This window comes from Paralichthys olivaceus, chromosome 4 (assembly GCF_024713975.1).
Source record: "Paralichthys olivaceus isolate ysfri-2021 chromosome 4, ASM2471397v2, whole genome shotgun sequence".
NCBI classification, from domain to species: domain Eukaryota; kingdom Metazoa; phylum Chordata; class Actinopteri; order Pleuronectiformes; family Paralichthyidae; genus Paralichthys; species Paralichthys olivaceus.
The window spans coordinates 1,497,883-1,521,808 of record NC_091096.1 but is presented as its reverse complement, the minus strand read 5'-3'; the positions used below and the strand labels follow the sequence as shown (position 1 = coordinate 1,521,808).

At 43.6% G+C, this 23,926-nt stretch overlaps 1 protein-coding gene across 2 annotated transcripts in view; it reads left to right on the top strand.

The window, feature by feature from the left end:
* Positions 1–21,429, top strand: part of smarca2 (SWI/SNF related BAF chromatin remodeling complex subunit ATPase 2) — a 41,016-nt gene extending 19,587 nt beyond the window's left edge. For both annotated transcript variants that reach the window (XM_069523291.1, XM_069523290.1), the window contains exons 23-34: positions 131–177; positions 1,251–1,417; positions 2,244–2,407; positions 3,925–4,152; positions 4,522–4,599; positions 5,880–6,098; positions 8,093–8,316; positions 13,408–13,513; positions 13,621–13,722; positions 15,329–15,455; positions 16,133–16,266; positions 19,301–21,429. In XM_069523291.1, coding sequence (XP_069379392.1) covers positions 131–177; positions 1,251–1,417; positions 2,244–2,407; positions 3,925–4,152; positions 4,522–4,599; positions 5,880–6,098; positions 8,093–8,316; positions 13,408–13,513; positions 13,621–13,722; positions 15,329–15,455; positions 16,133–16,266; positions 19,301–19,336 — 1,632 coding nt within the window. In that variant the 3' untranslated portion in view covers positions 19,337–21,429. The remainder of the gene's footprint in view (positions 1–130; positions 178–1,250; positions 1,418–2,243; positions 2,408–3,924; positions 4,153–4,521; positions 4,600–5,879; positions 6,099–8,092; positions 8,317–13,407; positions 13,514–13,620; positions 13,723–15,328; positions 15,456–16,132; positions 16,267–19,300) is intronic.
* Positions 21,430–23,926: the final 2,497 nt, after the last annotated feature.

Genomic DNA, 23,926 nt, shown 5'->3' with positions numbered 1-23,926 from the left:
TTCAAACCAAACCCGATTGTGAAAACCTCCGGAAAGAGCTCGGTCTCCGGCACAACTACATTTAAATGTAGGACTCTGTTTGCTAATTGTTCCTTATTTCATTTAAAGCAGTAAGTGTTCTCTGTTACAGGAATCCTTTGCAGAGCACTTGGGTTATCCAAATGGCATAATCAGTGGGTAGGTTTAAACATTTCAAACACACACACACACGAGTATTGTCAAGAGCTTGTATGTAAAACCATTTTTCATCTCATATCTGTTTTATTTGATTTTATTTCTGAGCAAAATTCACATTTTCAGAAACAAATGACACCCGGAGGGTTTTTATTTGACACTGAGAGCAGCATTGTTTCCGAGGTTTGCTACTTTCTCCTTGACTTTGTTTGAAGCTCATTTAAACAATGAAGTGATTTAACAAGTTCACATTTTAAGCAGCTGGTGTTTCAGATAATTAAATAAAGTGCATGGCAGCACAAATCAATGATTCATAGCAGCAGTGTATTAATATTTCTGAGCAGCAGCGGACGTTTGCCTCTCTGGTTTAACCACAGGGGGATCTCAAACAGCAGCGGCTTTATAAAAGACCAGAATCAACTAGTAATGAGTGCGTACCTCCGCCAAGGCCCAGCTGCCCCTTTAAATGCTGCACCACATTTGCATATTCATTAACACACAATTCTAAAACCATTGAAGATTCATGTAAACTGTTAATTCTCCTAAATCCACATTATCTCAGCTCCACATTGGAGGTTTGTAGCTTCATTTGTACGACAGCTTAAAGAATCCTACCCCTCTTTGACAGAGAGTACAAACAGTAAAGCTGCTGGCAGCAAACGGAAGGAGGCGATTAAAACAATGAGCTGAGTATTTTCTGTAACTGCCGACATTATGAAACTCAAGAAAGTTCTTAATTAAATGAAAAGTTTTTATTGAGGTAGATTTGTGACATATCAATTTGCTCCCTGTCAGTAACACACACAGCTTTAATCATGGACTTTTCGTGTTGACCCCGTTTTACCGGGATGTTGAAAACTGGATTTTAAAGAGACAATGTAAAGAGGTGGTTTCATCCCTACGCATCATCGTGACTCTATTTACCACCAGACTTTATCTCAGGACTTTATCTCAGGACTTTATCTCTCAGGAGTCACTGATCAGACCGGCACGTTCAAACCACATGACACATAAAAACATTTGTTGTCTGGTCATGTAGGAAATATTATGTGTTTATTTCCATCGTCTCCTCTCAGGCCCGATCTGTATCGAGCCTCTGGGAAGTTCGAGCTCCTGGATCGCATCCTGCCGAAACTTCACGCCACCAACCATAGAGTCCTGCTGTTCTGCCAGATGACGACTCTCATGACGATCATGGAGGACTACTTCAGCTACCGCAACTTCCAGTATTTACGTCTCGATGGTAACCTCGCACCTTCAATAATGTTTAAAGATTCAGACTTCTGCTTCATTAGATATATAGTTTATAATTGTACGAGCTGTCTAAACATCTGTGTAGCACCTTCACACACTGTCTGTCTCCTACACCAGAACAAACCTGCCGTTACTAACTCACGTGAGATCTGTGAACACATTAACATTTGATTTGTCCGTCCTGAGCTTGCGATGGAGGGTCGCTGCGTTTCTGTTCTACCACCGACTCCAGCACACGGATGCGATCTCTCATTAGACGATCACATGACGTCCCAATCTCCTTATTAAATCATACAACTTGAAATATATGAATAATATATCATATGGATAAGCACAAGCCACATTCATCACACACTCTGTCACCAAAGGATGATTCCCCATGTGGACGAATTCGAACCGCCAATCTTTTGGTTCGTGGTCGACCCGCTCCATGTGCTGAGCCACAGCCGCCCACATTTACATTTATACCATCCACACGTCACTTTTATCAGTAAATTAAATCAAGACGTGTCTCTGATCTGCAGCGGTGGCCCTCGTTAGGTGTCATGATTTAATCAGACACATGAAGTGGGTGGTAAATGGTTTCCTCATTCTGAGCCCTGCTCAATTAAAGCCCCTCGATGCCCTTTGAGACACCTCTGAAACCCTGTAATTGGTCAGAGACGCAGCACAGCGAGGGGACATGTGACATTTTAAATTTCCCTCAAACAAGGCACTCTTTCATCCGAATGACGAGAAGAAGCGAGAGCGGACTTTTCAAAGTTGCCTCAACAAAACTCCACATTTCCAAAATATAATCATGTTTGATGTTTCAGGAACCACCAAGTCTGATGATCGAGCGACGCTGCTGAAGAAATTTAATGAGGAAGGATCGCAGTACTTCATCTTCCTGCTCAGCACAAGAGCCGGTGGCCTCGGCCTCAACCTGCAGGCCGCCGACACTGTCATCATCTTTGACAGTGACTGGAATCCCCACCAGGTCTGTCCACCAGCTCACTTTGTTATTCTGCCCTGTGAGGACACTGCTGCTCACAGCGTGAATGCGTGATTGCAGAAAACTTGTTTGGTTGTAGGTTTGGCGGTTTGTGTTACTGGGACACACGAAAAATGAAGATGAGCAGATTTAAAGGGATATTCACTCACGATGTGTGTCCCTTGTGTTGGCTGTCAAATACTGAGGTTTGGTGCTGCCGGTGAAACCGTCAGCGAGCGAGCTCCATACAATACATACGTCACGGGCATGTTTGTTCAGGGATGCAAAGGAAGTGAAGAGGGAATGCAAATTGCCGTACGTTATTCATGACCACAGACCGATCACCGCCGCACATTGTGGAGATTCAGGCAGAGTTTGTGGAATCATTGTTGTGGACACATCAAATTGACTCGCTAATGTTTAAAGTTTGGTTTTAATTAGTGATATAAAAATGGGGCGAAACATGATTGACAGCTGAGACTGACTGGAGATCGGTGGAGCATGTGTGGACCTTGATACCGCGGCTTATGCAAATGATGAATTATGAAGTAACACAAGACAAGACAAGCAGCAATGCAACTGTTTGTTTATTCTCACCCCAGAACCTTATTAAATTATCAGCTTTTCCCCAACTTTAGCATTTGTGTTTCCCGCGGCATCGTCCACCTTGTGTTTCTGACTTTAAATGGCTCCAGTCTGGTGTAACTGTCCTTGGTGCTGCTTTATTTTATCAGTTTTGCAGAAGTAATGTAGTCAAAGTTTTTTATTTTGTCCCTTGTCCCTTATTTAGATGAATTATTCACTCAGTGATGTTTTTGTTGAGCTGACAACATGAAGCTATTTAAACTTTCCTTCTCTGGCGAGTTGAATTCACATTTGCAGTTCCAAAAATATCTTCTCAGCGACTGATACTCTGAGATCAGGAACACTTTTGTTTTGTTGTTCTTTCGCTTTCCAGATATGCAGATAAGGTATAAACCGTGGCTGGGCCCGTTGACGTCTCAGTAAATACGCTGCTCGACGGAGAAACTGCACTGATGCAACACTTTGACAGGCTTAGTGAATATCGGCCTCAGAGTCTGAAGATTCTTCATTGCGTCATTATTACAATAAGCGCGTGTTGCAATAAAGTCATGAAGACACTGGGATCCAGATGAAAGTTCAGTCTCAGGGGCGCGGATATGTCTGCCAGTCGTCCCTGCGGAAAGTTCCTGCAGTGGGAATGCAGCTTATGTCAAGAAAAACCATGTCAAAGAAAGTAAATTTTATCTGGAACTTTTTGTCAGATATTTTCTCCTTCAGGGTTTTGAGTTTATGACTGGTCTGATGCGCAGCAGCACAGAAATGTGCTTGTTTTGTTTAGTTTGTTTTCCGCGTTGCTGCTTGGGAACAGAGTTGTGTTCAGACTTCTTTACAATCAAGTGCAACTTTTACCAGGAGTTGCGGTGGAAAACATTTGATCCGTCGCTTTCGCACCAATCAGAAACGGTCTCACGTTTCTCTCTCTCGTCTGTTAAATCCAGGACCTGCAGGCTCAGGACCGCGCTCACCGCATCGGTCAGCAGAATGAGGTGCGCGTGCTTCGTCTCTGCACCGTCAACAGCGTGGAGGAGAAAATCCTGGCAGCGGCCAAATACAAACTGAACGTGGATCAGAAGGTCATCCAGGCAGGCATGTTTGACCAGAAGTCCTCGAGCCACGAGCGCCGCGTCTTCCTCCAGGCCATTTTAGAGCACGAGGAGCAGAACGAGGTAAAAAATTAGAATAAGCATCTCAACACCAAGAGGTGGTAATGTGTTTGAGCAGGCAGGATTATATAATGAACACAAGAGGCCCTGAATAGATTTTTTTCCCATCTTGTTAAATTATTCCTGCTGGTTTTGATTGAATTACCTCGGGCCCAGAGACAGCTCTGTAGATATGATCAGCCAGCGAACCGCCCATCATTTAGAATATTAAATGGGTTTGTAATGCAATTTCTGCTATTTACATTGGGTCTGATCAAATCTGTGTTTCTGAGCATGAGAACCTCCTGTTTTGCTGCCGAGGCTCAAATCGACAGCGATAAGATCACATTCTGTTATTGATGTTCTCGTGTTCCCTCTGCTTTGTGATGGCAGGAGGAAGATGAGGTGCCTGATGATGAAACGCTGAACCAGATGATCGCCCGCATTGAAGATGAATTTGAGCTCTTTATGGTGAGAAAATGTCCGTGTGAGATATATTGCTATTGACATTTAAATTAGAATCTCTTTAACGAACAGCTGGTTCCTTTCTATACTTAGCCCCTAAAATAATTTGGGTTGTCAATCACATGGAGATCGGTATTCTGGCTCAAACATTAATCTTTGTTCAGGCCCTTTTAGACTTGGCAACACACTGTTCAATTACTAAATTACCATGGATACATGACTCACAGTCAAAGAACACACTTGGCAGCTTACGTATATTAAAAACTAAATTTTTGTAATAATTAAAATGGCATTACACAGCCTGAAGCGGCACTACCTCCTTCATGACTATTTTAAAAAAACCTGGATTTAAGTGATCCAGGCCGACTCCTCGGTGATTGAAGTATCAGGCCGCAGGATGTGGTCGGCACCAAGACGGCCCGTTCTGAAAGAGCTTTATCCGACAGTGTCCTGAGTGTTAATGGATTTACTGTTGAGTGAGTATTAAGATGCTTCACGCACACCCTGTAACTGAAGCTCGGCTGAATGTGATTTGCCGTTATCCCTCGAGGATTGTTAGGAGGGTCGGCCCCAGCTGACGATGGGAGTGGGCTGCATGTGAGAATGTAAATGTCTGAGTCAGCTGACCCTAACCCTTTTTTTTCCCCGAGAGCTTTCCTGACGAAAATGTCAACTTGGAGAGACGATAAGGTTTGAGATGTTTCGGTGATAAGAGCCGACGCCGGTGTGGACGAGCTGTAAACAACAACAACACTGATCTTTCCACAGCGCCTCCTGCTGCTCTACGGGCTCCACCCCTCCCCCAAGCGTTCCCCACATGTTCCTGTTGTTGTGAACGAGTCGGAAATACAAACTCCGAAGGCGACAGTGCTAACCACTTAACCACCGTGCCGCCCGTAACAAAACCTTCTCCATCGCACACCTCATGCTCACCACCTCCCCACTTCTCTACCACCGCGAGTGCAGCGGTTGCACGACAGTTTTAATCTCTTCAGTAGTAAAACAAGGTGACACTGTGTAATGGCTTGTAACTCAGTGAGGCTAGTACCTGTCACTTTACATTACACGTTAATGGAAGAATGTCACATAGTGACCGTGGGGAACATAATTACATCACAACATGGCCTGATTGCTTATTATTCATCCATCTATTGATGCAGTGGTGATTTTTTTCAGGAACAGTTTGAGTTCACGGGTTACATTTGTGTGATATAATATTTTTTTTAAAAACAGCATTGTCATCTGCTGCTTGACTCCATGTGATTTTTCCTGCTCTTCTCCTCCAGCGCTTCGACATGGACCGACGCCGGGAGGACGCCCGCAACCCGAAGCGCAAGCCTCGTCTGATGGAGGAGGACGAGCTGCCGTCTTGGATCATCAAAGACGACGCTGAGGTGGAGCGGCTCACGTACGAAGACAAGGAGGAGAAGTTGTTCGGCCGAGGATCGCGCTGTCGTCAAGATGTGGACTACAGTGACGCGCTGACTGAGAAGCAGTGGCTACGGGTAAAGTCTGAACACAAAAGAACAGAAATAGAATGTGAACATATTGAAAATATATAACTAACTGCTTTAAAACATCGATTCCTTCAGCTGCAGTCTGTAGTGTTGTCATATATCCTGAAGGTTTAAAACTTCTTTGTGTTCCACACCTGCTACGTCTGTTTAGTCGTCGTTTGATCTTTGTCGTCTTTGCGATCAAATCCATCTCTCGGTGCTCCTTAGCTTCCCGACCACGTTCTAAAGTTTTCTTTAATTCTTCAAAAAATGTCACACGAAACGGGAGTAAACAGAAGATGTGTTATGGTTTCCTTTCACCGCTGGATTAAAGCACATCTGTTTGCATCTGTGCAGCTTTGACAGCAGCAGCTCCGTGTGAGTGAGATGGATTCAAAGCAAACAAATGCTCCTGATAACGAAGGAGAATGTCACAGAGCAGCAGTGATGTGACGATAAAAGAGTTCTGTGGCACAGAGGAACAACATGTGTCAGAATCAACAAAGTGTTTAATGGGATCACATGTTAGGGGGTTTGGTCTAATTGGATTTGGTGACGATAAGAATATGTAATTTTATGATCATGTAGTGATTTTGATGTGATGGAACTTTGGGAGCTGAATTTGCTTTATATACAAATATCAGCCATTTTATATCAAAACAAAGGCAGTGATTCTTTCACTGTCATAACTTCATTGTAAATTAAGTAAATAACAGTAACACATGTGCCACCAGGTGACGCCCTTCATACATATCCCACATACCCCAAAATAAAATGAACTAAAACACAAATATATAGAACTTGAACTAAGACAATATACATACTTTTAAGATTTAAACATGAACGCACATCTTCTCTTTATTGTTTATTCTGTGAAATACAAGTTTTAATATCTGCAAACATAAACGAATCGTATCGACCTGTTTTTTAATTCAGCCACTAAATCGATCACGTTCTAGTCATAATGAATTTAAATCATTATTATTGCCTCTAATGAAGCTGAATGTTTGAAACATATGAAGAGTTTCAGTTCAACTTATTTCGTCGTGTTAGAGACGAGCTCCTGCTGCTGAACGGTGACGAAATAAATCCTCTTGTGGAAGTTAAATGTTTGTAAACAATGAGAGTATCCAAGGTGTAAAACAACCACCTTGTTTTTATTCACGAAGCAAATTTATGATCCACTGTTGAAAAACAGGTCTCAACCATAATTGGATTCCAGAGTTTGTCTTTGATTCTGTTTCCCTCTGTGATGCTAATAACACCCAGTCAGCCACACCGAATAGACCGTGAGTCATCCAACCCTGGAGAGAAGAGTCGGGCTGGCAGATCCATTTAATGACTGTGGCTCAGGTGTATCTGGGAAAAAAACAGACAGACACTTTGAGCCCAAGGTGACAGTATGTACGAGGTGTTAGCTGTGGTTCAGAGCGGCTCTGATTAAAAGAAGAGAAACAAGCGACTTATAGGAAAGAAAAAGAAAAAAAAACACAATTTCAAAGTTCTCTATCTCTGTGTGACACCGGCCTCCCTGTCTTTTATTGGGTTCACGAAATAGTCAATACAGCTGGTAGTGGCTCAGTTTGCTGGATCGCAAAATACCCAGAAGTATTTAGTGCAATCGTAGTTAATTCTTAATCATCATTAGGCCGTTTGATGCGACAGAGAGATAGTGGAGCTCTGCTAATTGGAGAAAAGCCTCGCAAAAGAATCTGTCACATCCGACTTCCTGTGATCGGTGGAAAAAGTCCAAACCATCCCAAAAAGTGGTTTCACTCTGCAAACGAACGGAACCACGGTTCAGTTTGATCCAGATCCAGAAGACCTCTGCTGGTACATTGGTCTGAGGACCGGGGTCCGAGGAAAGTCACCTTGAAGAAACACAAAAAGCAAAATACTGTAAAACAAAAATAGGTCATTTATTCCTGTGTCGCCCCTTGAACTGTGAATCTGATGACAGAAATGCTTTAAGGAAATGAAACGTACATCCTTTCACATTCCAGGCCATCGAGGACGGAAACCTGGAGGAGATGGAGGAGGAGATCCGGCTGAAAAAGCGCAAACGCAAGAGACGACAGGACAAGGACTCGTCGAGCCGAGACGAGGGAAGCAGCAAATCCAAGAAGAGACGTGGACGTCCACCGGCGGAGAAGCTCTCCCCCAATCCCCCCAAACTCACCAAGCAAATGAACACCATCATCGATACGGTCATCAACTACAGAGATGGGTGAGGACATTGATTTATTTTAATGACTTAAGATCAAACTGAACCTTTATCTGTTCAGTCTGTGCGGGAATTTTCTTTTGCCTTTGTCGAGCACCGCTGATTAGGTTCATCGGGGGAAAAAAAAAGATTTAAGGAATGTGTATTGGGCTGTGACGGAGGTCAAAGTGTTTCTCTCTCTCTCTGTCTCTCTATCTCTCTCTAACAGTCAGCCCTCACCAGAATGACACTACGCTGTTGCACACTGTCCTTAAAGGGAAGAATAAGAGAAGTTTAAAACACTGTCTGCTCTGTTAAGTCGATCTCCGTCCCCAACGCACCCAGTGCATCTCGATCTCTCCCTGTTTCCAGATGCTCCAGATGCATCCTGTCACCAAAATACCAAGTGCGCTGAAAATAGGTCCTCGTTGTTTTTATTGACGACTAATTGCGAACGTTTCCACCGCAGTGTTTCCTCAGAAAGATATAATAAATATATAATGTACAAACTACTGTGTAACAGTTGTGCAGGTCTAACAGCCAGTGTGAGACAGTTCAGCAGCAGAGTGAAGGTGAGCGTGAGAGACATTGAAGAGTCCAACGTCCTGAGGACAGAAAACTTCCTCTGAACGTCAGTGGAGCAGGACTGAGACATCAAGTCGTCCTCTGCCTGGTGAAGCTGCTGTGATCACTGTTTGTTCGCACGTAGAGCCGTTCAGCTTCTTATCGCTTCTGCCGAGAGACGAGTCGTGTTTTTTTTTTTTAAATGTAGCAAACAAACTTTTAAAATTAAAGTCAGATATATTTAAAAAAACATCTGAACAAAATTTAGTTCCGTTCTGACAGAGAGACGTCTTCTCTACTGTTGGTAATCAACCGCCTTACACAAGTCACTGCTCCATGAAATGAATTTTACTTTCACAGATAGCTCTTCGTGTTTCCCTTCGTGAGCAGAATCCTGACAGAGGAGCCGTTTGTCTGCCTGCTCATCTCACGCCGTCTCAAAATGTGACTGTGTCGTCTGTTTCTGAATCACATTAGATGTGGTCTTTCTTCTCCTGACGAAGAATCTCACAGTTAGATCATTTGCATCATGAGCCAGAGGTACATTAACTTTGTGTTTCACCAAGTTCGAGTCACAACCGACAAGAGCTCCGAGACCGAATGTAACCGTAGACGTTGATTAATGTGCTGTCAACGTCGCCGTGGCGGCGGCGGCGGAATAGAACTGAACACATTAACGCTGACAGACACAGCAGGCGCCTCTTTTCACAGGTGAAGGTGGTTCATGAGTGTGTGAAGGGAGCCGTGTGTCTGTGTGTGTCTGTGTGTGTGGAGTTCGTCTGTGTTGAAGTCTGTAGCAAACAGCTCTGCCATGATCATCCAATGGAAAGTACAGATTTCTCCCTGGTCAGCAGAAAAAGAAAACAGACATGAAGTCATGTCTTAGGATTCGTACAGTGAGATAAACATCCTCATATTCTCTCAGTCCAAAAAGTGTGTGTGTGTGTGTGTTTTTTGTGTGTCTGTCTCTCCTGTGCATGGACGAACATGTGCATTTGTGTTCCCATTACTCAAATATGCATTGGCTGAGCGCTCCGCCGAAGCTTTTCCAGGAAACCGCTACCTGCTATTCCAGAAGTCAAATTCTTTCCTCTCCCAGTTGATGGTTATTCTTCCCAGAGCATCTCAATCATCGCTCTGTCGCTCCTCCCACTTAACCGGCGAGAGGAGGATTCCAGGACTCTGGATTCCTCAGCTTTCAAATCTGTTTCCTCATAAAACAAACAACACCTCTTTGGTTTCATTTGAAGCTTCCTGGAATTTAACTATCTCCTATTTCTTAAATGGAGCCAGACAACAGTTGAGGGTTCATGTCCACGATGAAGCAGACTCAAAGTTTAAAAACACCACACACACCTATACAGTTGTTTTAATGTCAACCCATAGGAATAAACCCTGTAAATTCAAAGTGCTCAGCCTCACATTTTCCCATAATCCCAGTGTCTGTTCCCAGGGGTCCCCTGTTGCATCACAATTTACACATCAAAGCAGGAAGCTCCATTTTGAACATACCATCCAGCTCCTTTGTTGTTTCTGCACAGTTTACACAGTGGATCCGAGCTCGCAGCACGTTCAGGAGTCGGAGGCACCGCAGCGGCAGAGTGTGCGATAACCACGGGATCTAAGATCAGCAGCCTTGAAATCGTCCAGAGCGGCTCTGCGTCTACACGGGGCTTTCGTTAAACTCCGGGCATTTATTATTTGATTTAGTAAGGAGATTGTAAAGTCTCGTGATTTTAGAGGGTATTTACAGTGTGAGACGCAGAATCGACAGAACTTTTTCCTGTTTTTCTCTTCGTGTCACTGAAAAGATTTTCTTTGCTCATCCTCTGTGAACATTGACTGTAAATTACGATAATCAGCATCTGGAAACAACTGGAAAAATGTCAAGTATTTGGGAAAAAAACAAAAAGAAAAAAGCTTTGCTGTTGATATTTATGTGATTCACTGTGGGATTTAAATTCAAGGTTGGTTTAAAAATTATTATTGAGATCCGTTTAAGGTTGATAAAATATTTATAGACCGATGGATCGAACATTTCCGTCCCTAGATGCTAGTTATTCGCTCTTGATCTCGTTCAGTGATGATTAATGGTTAACAGCAATATCCAAGGTTTGATTCGCAGCCAGCAAACCTGCGTTGCATGTCACACTCCTCCGTCTCTAGACTGTCAGCTCCTTAAAAAAAAGGGGAAATGTCTCAAAATTGTATAATTAAGATTCGAAAAAGTGGGTTTTTAAGCTGCGCACTTCTAAGTGTCACATTCAAAGGGATTTACATAATCTGTTAAAAAAAATATTAAAGAGAAGAAAACAGCCAGAGCATAAAAACAATCAAATTCAAATAAAAGAATCGAAACCTTTCAAGGACTTTTAAAAAAAAAACATAAATGCATGTTGGTTCAGTGTTTAATATTCAGTCAAAGTGCAGGAGATGAGAGTTTTTAACTTGGGTTAAAGGTGCCAGGTAGATAAGTGCTCCATGTTCAGTTTGTCCTCTGGGACCAGTGTGCAGCTCCTGCTCCTGATAACCTGAGAGCCTCATTAGTCAGATGTGTGTTTTGGCTCAGAGCCTTTTACAGATTTACAGACAAGCAGCAGAACCTAAACTCTCTGATCCGCTGGAGCTTTAACTCGATTGCTCATAAGTAAATCACTGCAGATTTAAAAAGTCACACTTGCTCAAACTGCTGAGTGTGAAGCAAACTTCTCATTCAATTTTTTTTTTTTTTTGCGTAGCTTTTCCAAGCCCAGTCCGTGGTCTGAAGTGTTCTTCCAGTGAGCGGCCTGCTCACGCTACAGCCCTTTTCAGACATGAACTCTGGAAATTGTCTTTATTAAATATTCCAGACATTTTTCCGAGAGTTTGCTTTTCACGTGTGAAGAACAGGAACGAACTGAAGCCTGCAGGCGAGGGGGGGGGGGGGGTGGGGGGGGTTTCTGGGTAGAGCAGCAGGAGGCAGAACATGACGTATTAATTCAGCTGCTGTTTGTGTTTACAGCGTCATCTTTCCAATTTGGCAGTTTCGAAGTCTTCTACATGCGTGGCTTCTTCTGTCGGTGGATTAACTGTCAGCTGAAGAAGCAGTGATCCTTAAATTACCTGCATTTGGCCTGACAGCGTCGTTTAAATATACTCAAACATGAGAGGACATGTCAACATGACAGCGAGACGTCTCACGTACTGTTTCAGAAGAACCTTGAATACTGTGATGAAGGTGTGAAATAATCTCTGCTTCTTTGATTTGAGGCCCTTTACTTGAAATATTCAAAGTGTGAAGACTGTCTCAGTGTATATGTTTCTGAAAAATGAGAAGATAGAGCCACAACAACTCATACATGTTGTGTAGCAGCAGCAGCAGCAGCAGCAGCCTGACCTGATGCTGCTGTCGTGTTTGTGTATTCAACATCCCACTCGTTCGACCTTTGTTCAATCTGAATTATCATTCCAGCTGCCAGGTCTCCCCAGGTCTCTTCCTTTTCCCCTGCACTCAGCAGCTTGTTGTTTACCACTGTAACTTTGAAGCAGCTGACCTGGCCCAAAGCGTTATAGCATGTTTTTTTTAATGCTTCATTTAACTGCGTCTTATCTGCAGTGTAGTCGTGTAGTTGTGCAGTTGTGCAGTGATCACTGTGAGTCTGTGGAGCTGTATCTGAAGAAAGCACAGTGTCAATATGTCTTAGTAACTGGGAACATGTCGCCCAGTGCGACAGAGCGGCTCATGGATGTGCTCTTTTTATTTATTGGACAACAACAGAGCTCGAGCTGACATATCAATAAACTAAACCAGACACAACTCATCAGCTGGATACAGTCATAGTTGGTTTTGGTCCTTTAATGGGATTTCTTCATAAATGATGGAACAACATAGAAAATCTCATCCTCAAAGTTTGACCGTCCACAAGGATCCGTGAATTCTTCATCAGAAATCGAGTTTGCTGGTACATTCAGTAAAGGATCATAAAGGATCTTCGGCAGCCTGCGACGTATTCATCACAAAGCTGCAACATTTTCTCTTAATTGCTTTTCATTGCTTGTTTTTTTTTTTTTTTTTTTTTCACTTCAACAAGACGGTGAAATCGAGTCGCTCTCTCCGGTTAAGGCCATAACCTTACATGCGATGCACGACACTGACCTCACCATTCATTGAGACAATGCATCGGCAAAACCATACATTGGGACCATTCAGCCACAACAACCATTCATTGGGACCATTTACTGGAGGCTTCCACTCCTTTGTCTTACTACTAACTGCCTAGAAAAAGATAAGATAATCCTTCACTACTCCCACAGAGAAATCTGCCGTGTCACAACAACGCAGTTCTTCCACTGACGTGCACAGGCTGAAATAGAAAATGCAGAGTAGCTATTGACTGAACTGGAGAATCAACAAAACACTTTGGTAGATAGATGTTTCTGCCATTGGACAGGTTAGAGTATGAATCTAATTCATGATCTAATGTGATTTTGCTGTTGTGTTCAGTTACACGAGGCCTCTGTTGTTTGATTGATGATGAACTTAAAGTTGAATTCCCTTGTGTTTGTTTCCAGGTCAGGACGACAACTGAGCGAGGTCTTTGTCCAGCTTCCGTCCAGGAAGGAGCTCCCAGAATATTACGAGCTGATCAGAAAACCTGTGGACTTCAAAAAGATCAAGGTATGATGAATATGAGCAGTGACATGCTTCCGACGGTCCACTGTCCACTGAAGCCTTGCACAGCCTGACGGGGGCGCTGTTGTTTTTGGTTGTTTTCCTGCTCACAGGAACGTGTGAGAAGTCATAAATACAGAAACATAGGAGACCTGGAGAAGGACGTGATGCTGCTCTGTCACAACGCGCAGACCTTCAACCTGGAGGGATCCCAGGTCAGAATCCCAGCTGCCTGATCTTATTTTCTCTAATTCACTTTGCCTAATTAATCTGTCTTCTTTTTTTTTTTAATGTGCCGTTTAACCATGTGTGAAGGAGAGCCAGAGGTCTGCAGGTTTCTGGCTCAGACAATTAACCGCTTAATCAGTTCATGGGAAACTATCAACTACTTCTACGACTGAGTAGTCACAGAAAAGTTCAGGTTACTTTACGCGTAACCCTGGTTCTCTGAGTAGCATGATGACGACGTTCCCCTGGGAGCGACGTTGAGGCCTAATGTTGCCGCTGTTGTTCCAAATTGTTCCTCAGTGCAGTTTCACCTCCACTGTTCAGTTGTGTGGAGCAGCAGAGCAGCAGAGCCCTGTTCAGTCAGTGTGGGATCACCTGAGGAACAGGACTCAGCCTAAATCCAGAGAAGAACCTTGAACTACCTCGGAAGTTTACTGCGGAGAATCGATGATGCTGGTTTTAAAGGCAAAGGGAGGCCACGTGGAATATTGATTCAAACCTGGTTTCTCCTTCACAAGTTAGTTGAGTATTAGAGCCTGAGCGATTCTGTTGGTTTGCTGATAAAAGTCGTCAGACAGACGTACTGATGTTTGTTTTCAGATACAAAAACTTTTATTTTTCAGAATATGCAATGAAGAGAAGATTTGCATTAATGTTTTGAAATCCCGTTAGACTTTTTGGGTTTATATATATTTATTAGATTTCAGTATTTGGTCGTATATTATTTAGTTGTTTATTATAGTTTCAACTCTTAAAATGTCAAACATCAAATAAATTTCTGCATTTCGCACGTTGTTCCTGAGATCAGAATAATTTCACTCGCTGGCATCGACCCACAATAATCCATCTCGGTCGGGCTCTTATAAAAAATGAACCAGTCATGACAGCATCCTACCGAGTGCCTGAAACATTTGCACAGTTTCCGTGAATCGCAGTCGGCCCGGTTGCTTCTGTCCTGGTCGAAGCCCCTCAGGGAAAGTTCATTACCAGACAAAGACTCACTGGATGGTGGACTCTCACGTTGACCTAATTTACTGCTGGAGTCTCTGGCAGGGTTATTAAAGAATCTCCTTGTCCCTGTTTAAGGGGTCGGACGTCTGTGAGGCTGACTCGTGCTGTCGTGAGCGTGGGCTCCTCGGCGGACTTGAGTCACATACTTACGTGGGTCGCTCAGCGAGATAAGCTTGTCTGACAATATTCAAGTGTCTGTTATCATTTGGTTTATTTACATAACCTTGGTTTTCTGAGGAGCGTGAATGTGATGCGTCAGTCGAATGCGGTGGGTTTCCCCAAACGCAGATGTCACGACTTTCGAGCCGTCAGAGCCGGACTGATGAAATGTGTCCAAACGTCTGAGAAGAGGTTGAATCAAAGGTTATTTTAGTTCAGTGAACACACACATTTGTTTTTATCAGTTTGAATCTGCTTCCATCTGGAAATCTGTTCTTCATCATTCATCTTCACCTCAGTTTTTTTTTTTGCTTTGACCTCATCTCTCCTCAGCAGCTCGCTCTCCTCGATATTCCCGGTATAATTCATTCTGTTTGAGGAAACGTAACCATCAGCCAGTCTCTTTTTTCTTTTTGCCTGCAGATATACGAAGACTCCATTGTCCTTCAGTCGGTCTTCAAGAGCGCGAGGCAGAAGATTGCCAAGGACGAAGAGAGCGACGACGACAGCGACGAGGAAGAGGAGGACGAGGATGAGTCAGAGGCCGAGGGTAAGATGCTCTCTTTGGTGTAAATGCATTTAAAACACACACACACACACACACACACACTCACATGTCAGCTCGTTTCAATTCTACGCTGCAAACCCTGTGAATGCAAGATTTACATCGTGCTTCTTTCAAACCGCTCAGTGGGGAAGTTTAAATACAATAATACGATATCTGATCTCATTTTTATTGATATTGAACGCACCTATTTTCAAATCCAAAGTCTGCACCCCCCAGGGCCTCTAACGAGACACGTGTGTCCGTTTGATGAACGGTTCTTGAGATGTGCAGCCCGCACACAGACCGACACTCAATAGAGCGCACACATCCACCAAAGTCTCAAACTCAGTAAATTTCACACGCAGATATCAGTCCCCTGAATATTATTCATTCCTTGAAGACAGAAATATCAAACGCATTGTTAGAGAATGACGCTTCCCCATGGATGAGTTCTTCCTTGGCCGATATCCCAGCGTCCTCTGAGTTTCAACGAAGCGAACGCTGTGGACGGACACAAACGTCGTAAACCTTCTTGCCGGAGGTAGTCAACGTGTCCTCGGAGCCCAGATGTGGGTGGAGACTTAAATGAGTGTAATTAATGTTTTTGTGACTAATAAAAAAAAAGTGACGTAAGAGCTTGTTTGTTCGAACCTTTGCTTTCCTCCCGTGTGTCCATCCAGCCAAGTCTGTGCGGGTTAAGATCAAGCTGAGTAAGGAGGCGCGGAGCTATGACAAAGGCAAGAAGAGGCAGAGCAGAGGGAAGGCCAAGCCGGTGGTCAGCGACGACGACAGCGACGACGACCAGGATGATAATGTAGGTCATTCCACTCCGCAGCATTTCACCTTCACCGTTAGCATCTTCAGCTGAAATTAAACAGCGATCTTCACTCAGAGAACACAAATGCAAGCGAGTGACTTTCAAACAGGCCTTCGTGTGAATTCATATGGAAGTTACACTGTCATCAAATCCTGTCATGAGCGTCAGTCACCAGCAGAGAGGAGCAACAGGAAGTGTCTCCCGAGCTCGGTGGAGCCTGTTTCCTCCTCCAATCCTCGGCTGTTTGGTTGTTTGATTTTATAATTGCCGTTAAATGTCTGCAGACACGTTGACTGTGACACAGAAGAGCCCGCGTTCTGGAGACGAGCAGGTTTGAAGCAGAGGAATTCAGACGCAGGTATTTTCTGCAGAAAAGAGTTTGTCTGCGTTTCGTGAGGAAACGTGAGCTGGATGAAGACACAGTTATTGTTTTGGCTGAGAGGGATCAGTGTGTTTAATTAGCCTCATTAATCTGAAAACAGCTCATTGTTATTACTAAATTAATCTATCACGTATAATTTACGATGAAATATTTATTCTTTGGCTCAGTCCAAACAAGGACTTGACGAAGTCACGAGTTACTTTCCTCTTTTCCTCTGAATCGTTCATGTGGGCACCAACCTGACCTTTGGTATTTTGGAGGAAACTGGCTGAAGTCTAAACTTTCAGCTCAGTCAGAAGTTCCTTTTACTTCACACTCATTGAAATCATTACTCAGTAATAACTTCAGCTAATTGTTTTTAACGGGTCATCAAGAGTTTTAAAGAGGAGCCGTTGGAAACCTCTCAGCCTGTAATGGTTCTGCTGCTGCTGTTAAAGGCACATGTCTCTGTGCAGAGAGCGGTATTATGGGTAATTGGAGCTTCCAGGGGCTCCTTTGTTGCATGGATTTGAATTTCACCTTCTGAAACACTGACCTGTTGATCAGACTCAATCCGGTCCGTTTGTGTTTCACTCATATCCAGACAGTTCCCTTGTTTGAGTCTCTCTGCCACTCGGACACCAGCGGCCGTGTGAAGGTTCAGCTGGAGGTGAATGTGAGAGCATCTCGTGCAGCCGGTGTATTCTCCTCGTTTCCTTCCTTGAGAGTCGGGTGTCGTGCTGAGTGACGGAGTTTACAGTGGAGATGTGCTCCTGAAGAAAAAAAAAAAACAAATCAGATGTCATGTTCTATTTAAAATCACCGGGGAAATTAGCAACAACTCAAACTGACCGACAGACCTCTGGGTTTCCATTAATGTCGTTCCAGTGTTTTCCAATTACACATTTGAGAGCAGCAGCACTCTCGCCTTTGGCAAGAGTGTGTTCTCCAGGTACTCTCCTCCTCCGAAGCTCAAGTTAATTGAGCTCTGAACTCTGACAGTGTGTAGGTGTGAAGCTGCTTTTAGATCTGCACTGAAGTCGGGAGGTTTTCCTGAATCGTCGGCCGTGTGTGAAAACACAACTTTCTTCTTAATTAATTCTGAATCCTAGTTTAGTTACATCTGCATGAGAGATCTCTGCTTTGGAGAAATTGATTTACTTCGATGTGCATGAAGAATGATCCCATCAGCCTCGTTAACCTGAATAATGAGCCTCAGAGGAGCTGATTCGCAGGATGTTGTGTCAGGACTCTGAAGAACCGAGTCTCCGTTTGAGTTTGTTTGAGAGAGATAATCTCTGAGAGACGTGACGCCGTGTTTGGATCAGACTTCTGAGTAATTCTGTCCCCGCCGGGGAGCTAACGCAGCTCACGGCTGTCTGCAGGAATCGGCCCGACGTGTCGTCCACACACAGATGAATCAGTGTGTTTCTCCACGTGCTCACTGAGCTGGATGTTAGTTTGAAGCGTCCGCTGCTGACGGTCGACACGTCGCCGTGAGAGGAAAGTGTTTATCTTTAAAATACATCTAATGACGAGAGGAAGAAAATATGTTTAAACACGACGACAGATAAAACTGCCAGAGCTTCAACTCTGCTGCAGAGGGACGGTCAAGTTAAAGAGCAGCTTTCAAAATACTCAGCAGATAAATCCCACCCTCCGCCATCAGCCCTCCCCTTTGAAGCTCCACCCCCGAGGCGCATGAGGTCGCATTAACTGACGAGAAGACGACTTTTCTGTGTCTCGCTCGCTGATGTCCCACAGTCGTCTCCGCTTCAGTTTGTCTCTGGAGGCTTCAGTCATGAGCAGTGAGATCCAGAGCAGGTCGGCTTCAGCCAAACATCATTTCCATCAGGAGGATTTCAACAAATCGGATCATCGGTTGGATCCAAGACCTTTTTCCCATTTGAGTAACGTCGTCCCGGTCTCCTCCGTGAATCCGTTTAGGACCAAGACAAATACGTTGTGATGTAATTAACCTTCTGAAAATGTTTTCCAGTTTTAGATCTGAACAGAATGTTGTGCTCGATGGAAGATGATCCTGTTTCAATCGATGTCAAATAACATTCTTTCTTTTATACTGGAACGTTACGACCTCCGTCTCCTGCCTCAGCGTGTTACGTCCAGTGTGAAATGTGGTAACAACTGTGGTTTGTAGAATTCTTTTTAAATTGAGCTTAAATACAAGTTCTATATATATATATATATATAGTGAGAGAAGATACAGACGTAGACCCTGGAGTTCAAACGGCCGAAAAACACGGACGTTAATGTCAAATAAAACGATTTCCTCTCTTCATTAGATCAGATTTTCAGCTGAAGTTCTCTGAAGCATCAGCAGGAGTGAAGCTGAACGGTCAGGTTGTGTAAACAGCTCCGATAAATACCACATGACTCTGAACGTAAACCCTGGTGTGTGATTTCCTCAGCTGTCCTTTGTGTTCAGAGGAAACTCGTCCCTTCTTCTCGCGACAGATCACAAACTGAGACCTCTGGATTTCTTTTTTTTTTTTTTTTTTTTTAAAGCTCTCCATCTTTCCTCTGTGCCGTCTCATCCAAGGTGTCGATGTGTTCGGCTCTCGACCCGTGCGACCTGCCGTCGATGTGCTGAACGAATCTTCCTCGCGCCGCATCGTCTCTTCACTCACTCTGTTTTTCTTCCGTCCGCAGGATCAGTCAGACAAGAGCAAGAGCGACGACGAGTGAGGAGGACGTGAGGATATTGTTTATGGCACTTCGAAACAAAAGGACGATATCTTCCATCGCTGTCGCTCACGTGCAAATTCTCTTTTTTTAATTTTATTTTACTCCATTTGTCTTTTTTGTATTTTGTGACTTTGTCCCTCGTCCCACCAGCTCGGAAATGTATTACTATCAATAAGCTAAAGCAATACCAATCCGCTTCTATTCCTGTTTTTAAGACAGTTTTTTAGTATATTTTTTAACTCTGCGCTTTGATTAAGATTTCAATTCTGTATTGGGGAAAAAAAAAAAAAATGAAATGAAAATGTGGTTATGCTTCACACGCTTTTGCTTTATTTGTACTCGCTTGCTTGCACTTTTAGAAGATGAAATCTTAAAATCCAAGTTTTAAAAAAACTGAAACATGTATGTTTGTTAAGCCAAGGACGTCGATGTGGAGGACGGAGATACAATCAAGTTTTTATCACTTTGTGTTTCACCTTGTGCCAAATTTAAAACGGCCTTCTGCCGGAGGAGTGTTTTGATTGAAGCTGTAACTTAGCAACCGTAGCTAAGCTAGAAATGTCTGTTCGTCTTTAACCTGTAAAGTTTCGTGATGTTTTCAGTTAATCAGCAGAAAAAGAATCAGAGACGTTTTCCAGCTTCTCGCATCAGAAGAGAAAACTTATAAAACCTGGTAAACAAAGTATTTTTGGACTAAAGGTCAAATATTGTAAAACTCCGTCTTCAGCATCGATAAAGAAAACGTATCATCGGTACAAAGTTAACGTCCGATCATTAGTTTGAGGCGTTACGTCAATGAGCTCCGTTCATGACTTTAAAGCTTGTGGATAAAGTTTTCATTATCGTTCAGAAGTTTAAACCTCGTGTTTGAAAAAACTGTCTGACGATGATTTTTATTTTGAATCGTTCAGAGAGAGAGAAAGTTACTCGACACCTCCTGACTTTTTACAGACGTGTATTTTTAACCTCGGCCTTTTGTACGACATCATGTATGAAGCCGTCAAGTGAATATTTAAGAGCCTTTATTCAAAGTTTCACATTTCAACAGAGGCTGTTGATGAAATCAGTTCATCGTCCCTGAATTAAATTTAGTTGTCAGCTCGTCACGTGTGTGAAACAGAACCCAGAGATGTTCACTTTGTCCCGATGAACGCTCGAGAGGAAGTCTTCTGATGTTAGAAGCTGGAACCTCAGAAACTCTGGGAATATTTTACTTTTTTTGCTGAAACAAGAAAAACAACTGAAGTCTCTCAGCTCTTTACCACTTGTTTCAAAAATGACTCCAACGTTTTCAGGTGTTTGTCGGACGTAGCGTCAGAAACTTGAAGGTCGGTTATGAGACGACAGGGCGGAGGAAGTGGAGACAGACGTAAAATGAGTGTTTCACAGCTGATGTGACAGAATCACTTGTCGCTGATTCTCAGATTAATCGAGGCCATAGACGCCAAACGCTTTTCAAAATGTCTCATTCAGAAAACTGTGACCTCAGATCATCGTCCAGACGAGTCCTCGCGTTTTCACTTCTGATGTTTTCAAGCTGTTGTGAATCGGAGCAGAAGCTCTGAACTCTGTTGAAGTGTGTTTGTGTTTCATTGTGAATTTGGCCCCAGAGCAGCTTCCGATCTTCGGCTGCAGATTCACGTTTTCCCGCGCGTGAGTTTTTTTTTCTGTAAGAAATAAAAACCGTGGGTCGCGGCGGTGAACGTGTGAATTCATGTTACATCGTTGAGTCGTGTCGCAGCCTCAGGCTGTAAAGTGTCCGGTGGTTGTTGCAGATGATTAAAAACAAAAGAAAAACAGTGTTAAAGTAAAAATATCGGATTTGAATGACTTTGAATTTAACGGTATATTTTAAACAATGATTTCTACATTTGGGTTGAAGTGGTTGTTTTTTCATTTCAATGGTTTCTAAGTCGTTTGTAGCATGATCTCTTGTTTGGCAGTTAAACCCTGTACGATAATAATATCACTTTTGTTTATGTGCTTGCCGACTCTCCGTAAGTGTGACTTAATCTTTGCTTTCTTTGCACAGTGTCTTTGTGGTTGTATATCGAAGCCCAGGGCAAATAAAATCTCACAGATTTTCAGCACAACAACGAATGCTCGTCTCTTTATTTATTTGTAGGAACCATTTTTAAAACCTGTTGGAGTTTGTGATAAAAAGTTGTTCCTCAACCGCAGCGACAGAAAACGTCTCAGAACGAGGAACAACCGGAACATTTAAGAGTCACTTATGTTTCTGACTTCATTCTTTTTAATTATACACCTGAAGAAAAGTTTGTGCATGTGACGTGTTCTGTTCTCTGACGTTTTTTTTACAAACCAAACAATGTTGATGTTGAACAGAAGGATTATTTGTACACTGAGGCTTCAGCACTTGTACTTATGTTAAATATGATGAAGTTGTATTTATATATGACATTCATATTAATGTTATGTATGAGAATAAAACCACTCAGCTGCAGAACCGTCAGCGCTGGAAAGTCTTGATGATGTAACGAGTTCATAAAGTCAATTAATAATCTTTATATAAAACATTTAACCTGAAACGTGAGTCGACATATTATGTCCCCGTGTTTTCATGAAGTTTCCATCGAAGCTGTTTGTGTTTCTGATGAATTCACTGAATTCTTTCAGTGTCTAATAAATATTCTGTGGAATCATTTCGAACTCAACATGAAGATTCTCCTCAGACGTCAGAACCTTTTCACCGCTCCTCGAGTTCTGTGCTTCATCTAATTGATTTAAGTTAAATTGGATTTATGTTCCTCGTGACGACAGCACGCGTTCTCTCCAGGCAACTTTAAATATTATAGAGAAACTCAATGAGAGAGAGAGAGAGAGAGAGACACACCAGGAACAGCTGTGAAATCCTCATCGTCCGTCTTCACAAATCTAAAGACAACAAACCGACAGGACGGATTCTTCTCATGGAGCAGAGAACAGATGATGTTTGACGTGAAGGTGACGGATCCATTCTGTCCAGGTCGTCCCTCAGTCCCCCGTGGTGTCCAGGAGGTTCACTGGTCCCATGGTGGACACAGCAGTTCTGAACCTGCTCCTCTGAAGAGGATCTGCTGTACGTGCCGGTTGTATTGTGGAGTTCAGACACAGGAGGGCAGAAGACGGGCCGTCACGCCGTCACGCCGGACTCTAACACTCGGCAGCACATCAACACAGCTCTCCTTTGTGTTTCCTGTCATTTTAAACTAAGCCAGCTCCCCTGAAGAGCGAGCGTCCACCGGCCCCGTTTCATCTGCTCTTTGAAGCGCCGAGCTGTTGGGACAGACCTGAGCCCAGGAAGGGAGAAACCGATTGGATGTTAATCCCGGTCTGAGTGCCAGAGATGTCAGCTGGAAGAAGTCAGGTGCCGGTGCGATTCCCGCTATTCCTCTGTAGCTTTTGTCCGCGGCTCCGCCATCATCACATTGTCCAGGCGGCAGATGCAGGGTCCCTCCAAACCCAAACGGACTCAGGGAATGTTCCCTCCTCACGACTGGTGAATGCAGACGTGAAAGGACCAGGTGCGCTCTATTATTAAAGAGCCGCGGAGTTTGTCTGGTGTCGTGACTCGTCCGCATTCAAGGCCGCGAACGGGCCCGATCGATGCTAACGCTTGCACAACTTAAAAGGAAGAGCGGGAAAAGGCTTTGTCTCCCTTCGGATTCCCGGGTTCACAATCAGTTTAACGCATGATCGAGGAAAAGGCGGATTCTCCTCTGGGGCCTGGAGCTCCGAGTCCAACTGGACGGAGGCATCACGCGAGGACAGACGGGGACACGAACAGTAACATGAAGTGAGATCGGGGCTGATTCAAGTCGTCAGTGAAAAGGCTTGAAGGTTGCTAGTAGCTGGATGCTAATGAAGGTTATCTGAGGACCTAGAAGAAGACATGTCCAACTCGGTTCTCTGTCTGAAGACTCACCTGTAGTTCTTCACGTGTCCAGACATCACAGAAATAATCTGCACGTCTTCCACGGACAGAGATCTCGCCCAGGAGCACTTGGTGCAGAAGAAGCCAGGGATTGAACCCAAAGTTCTCATTAGTGGACAAGCCTCTTGACCACCTGAGCCACCTGAGTTTCAGCATCACACAACGTGACAATGTTATAAAACCTCTAAAAACATCTGGATCCACATTGTGAAGTGGACGCAAACTGTCTTTTCATGAGGGGACATCAGACACCATGATTTATACTACATACAATATGTACTTATACTTTATACTTTACACTACACTCGGCTTTGAGAGGAGCTACCTGAAGATATAAGGTTCTCAGAGTCACTGATGTCTCATGTGACGTCCATTGTACGTTTGAATGTCTTCTGCACAATGTAACTTACTAACTTCCAGTAGAAGTTCGGGACGTAACCGATAAGTTCGTGTCCCTTAGCGTCGGCGTCGTGATCTAAGATACCTGGAGGCTAAAGGTCAATCTGGCTACTGGTCTCAAAGTCAACATTGTCTCGGCTCATCAGCATTTTATTAATCTCACCGGGAGAAGCTTTGTCTCTGAAATGTCACAAATACGACATCACTCTGCAAATGTCCCCTGATGGAATTTAAAGCTTCAGTGTAAATACAAATAT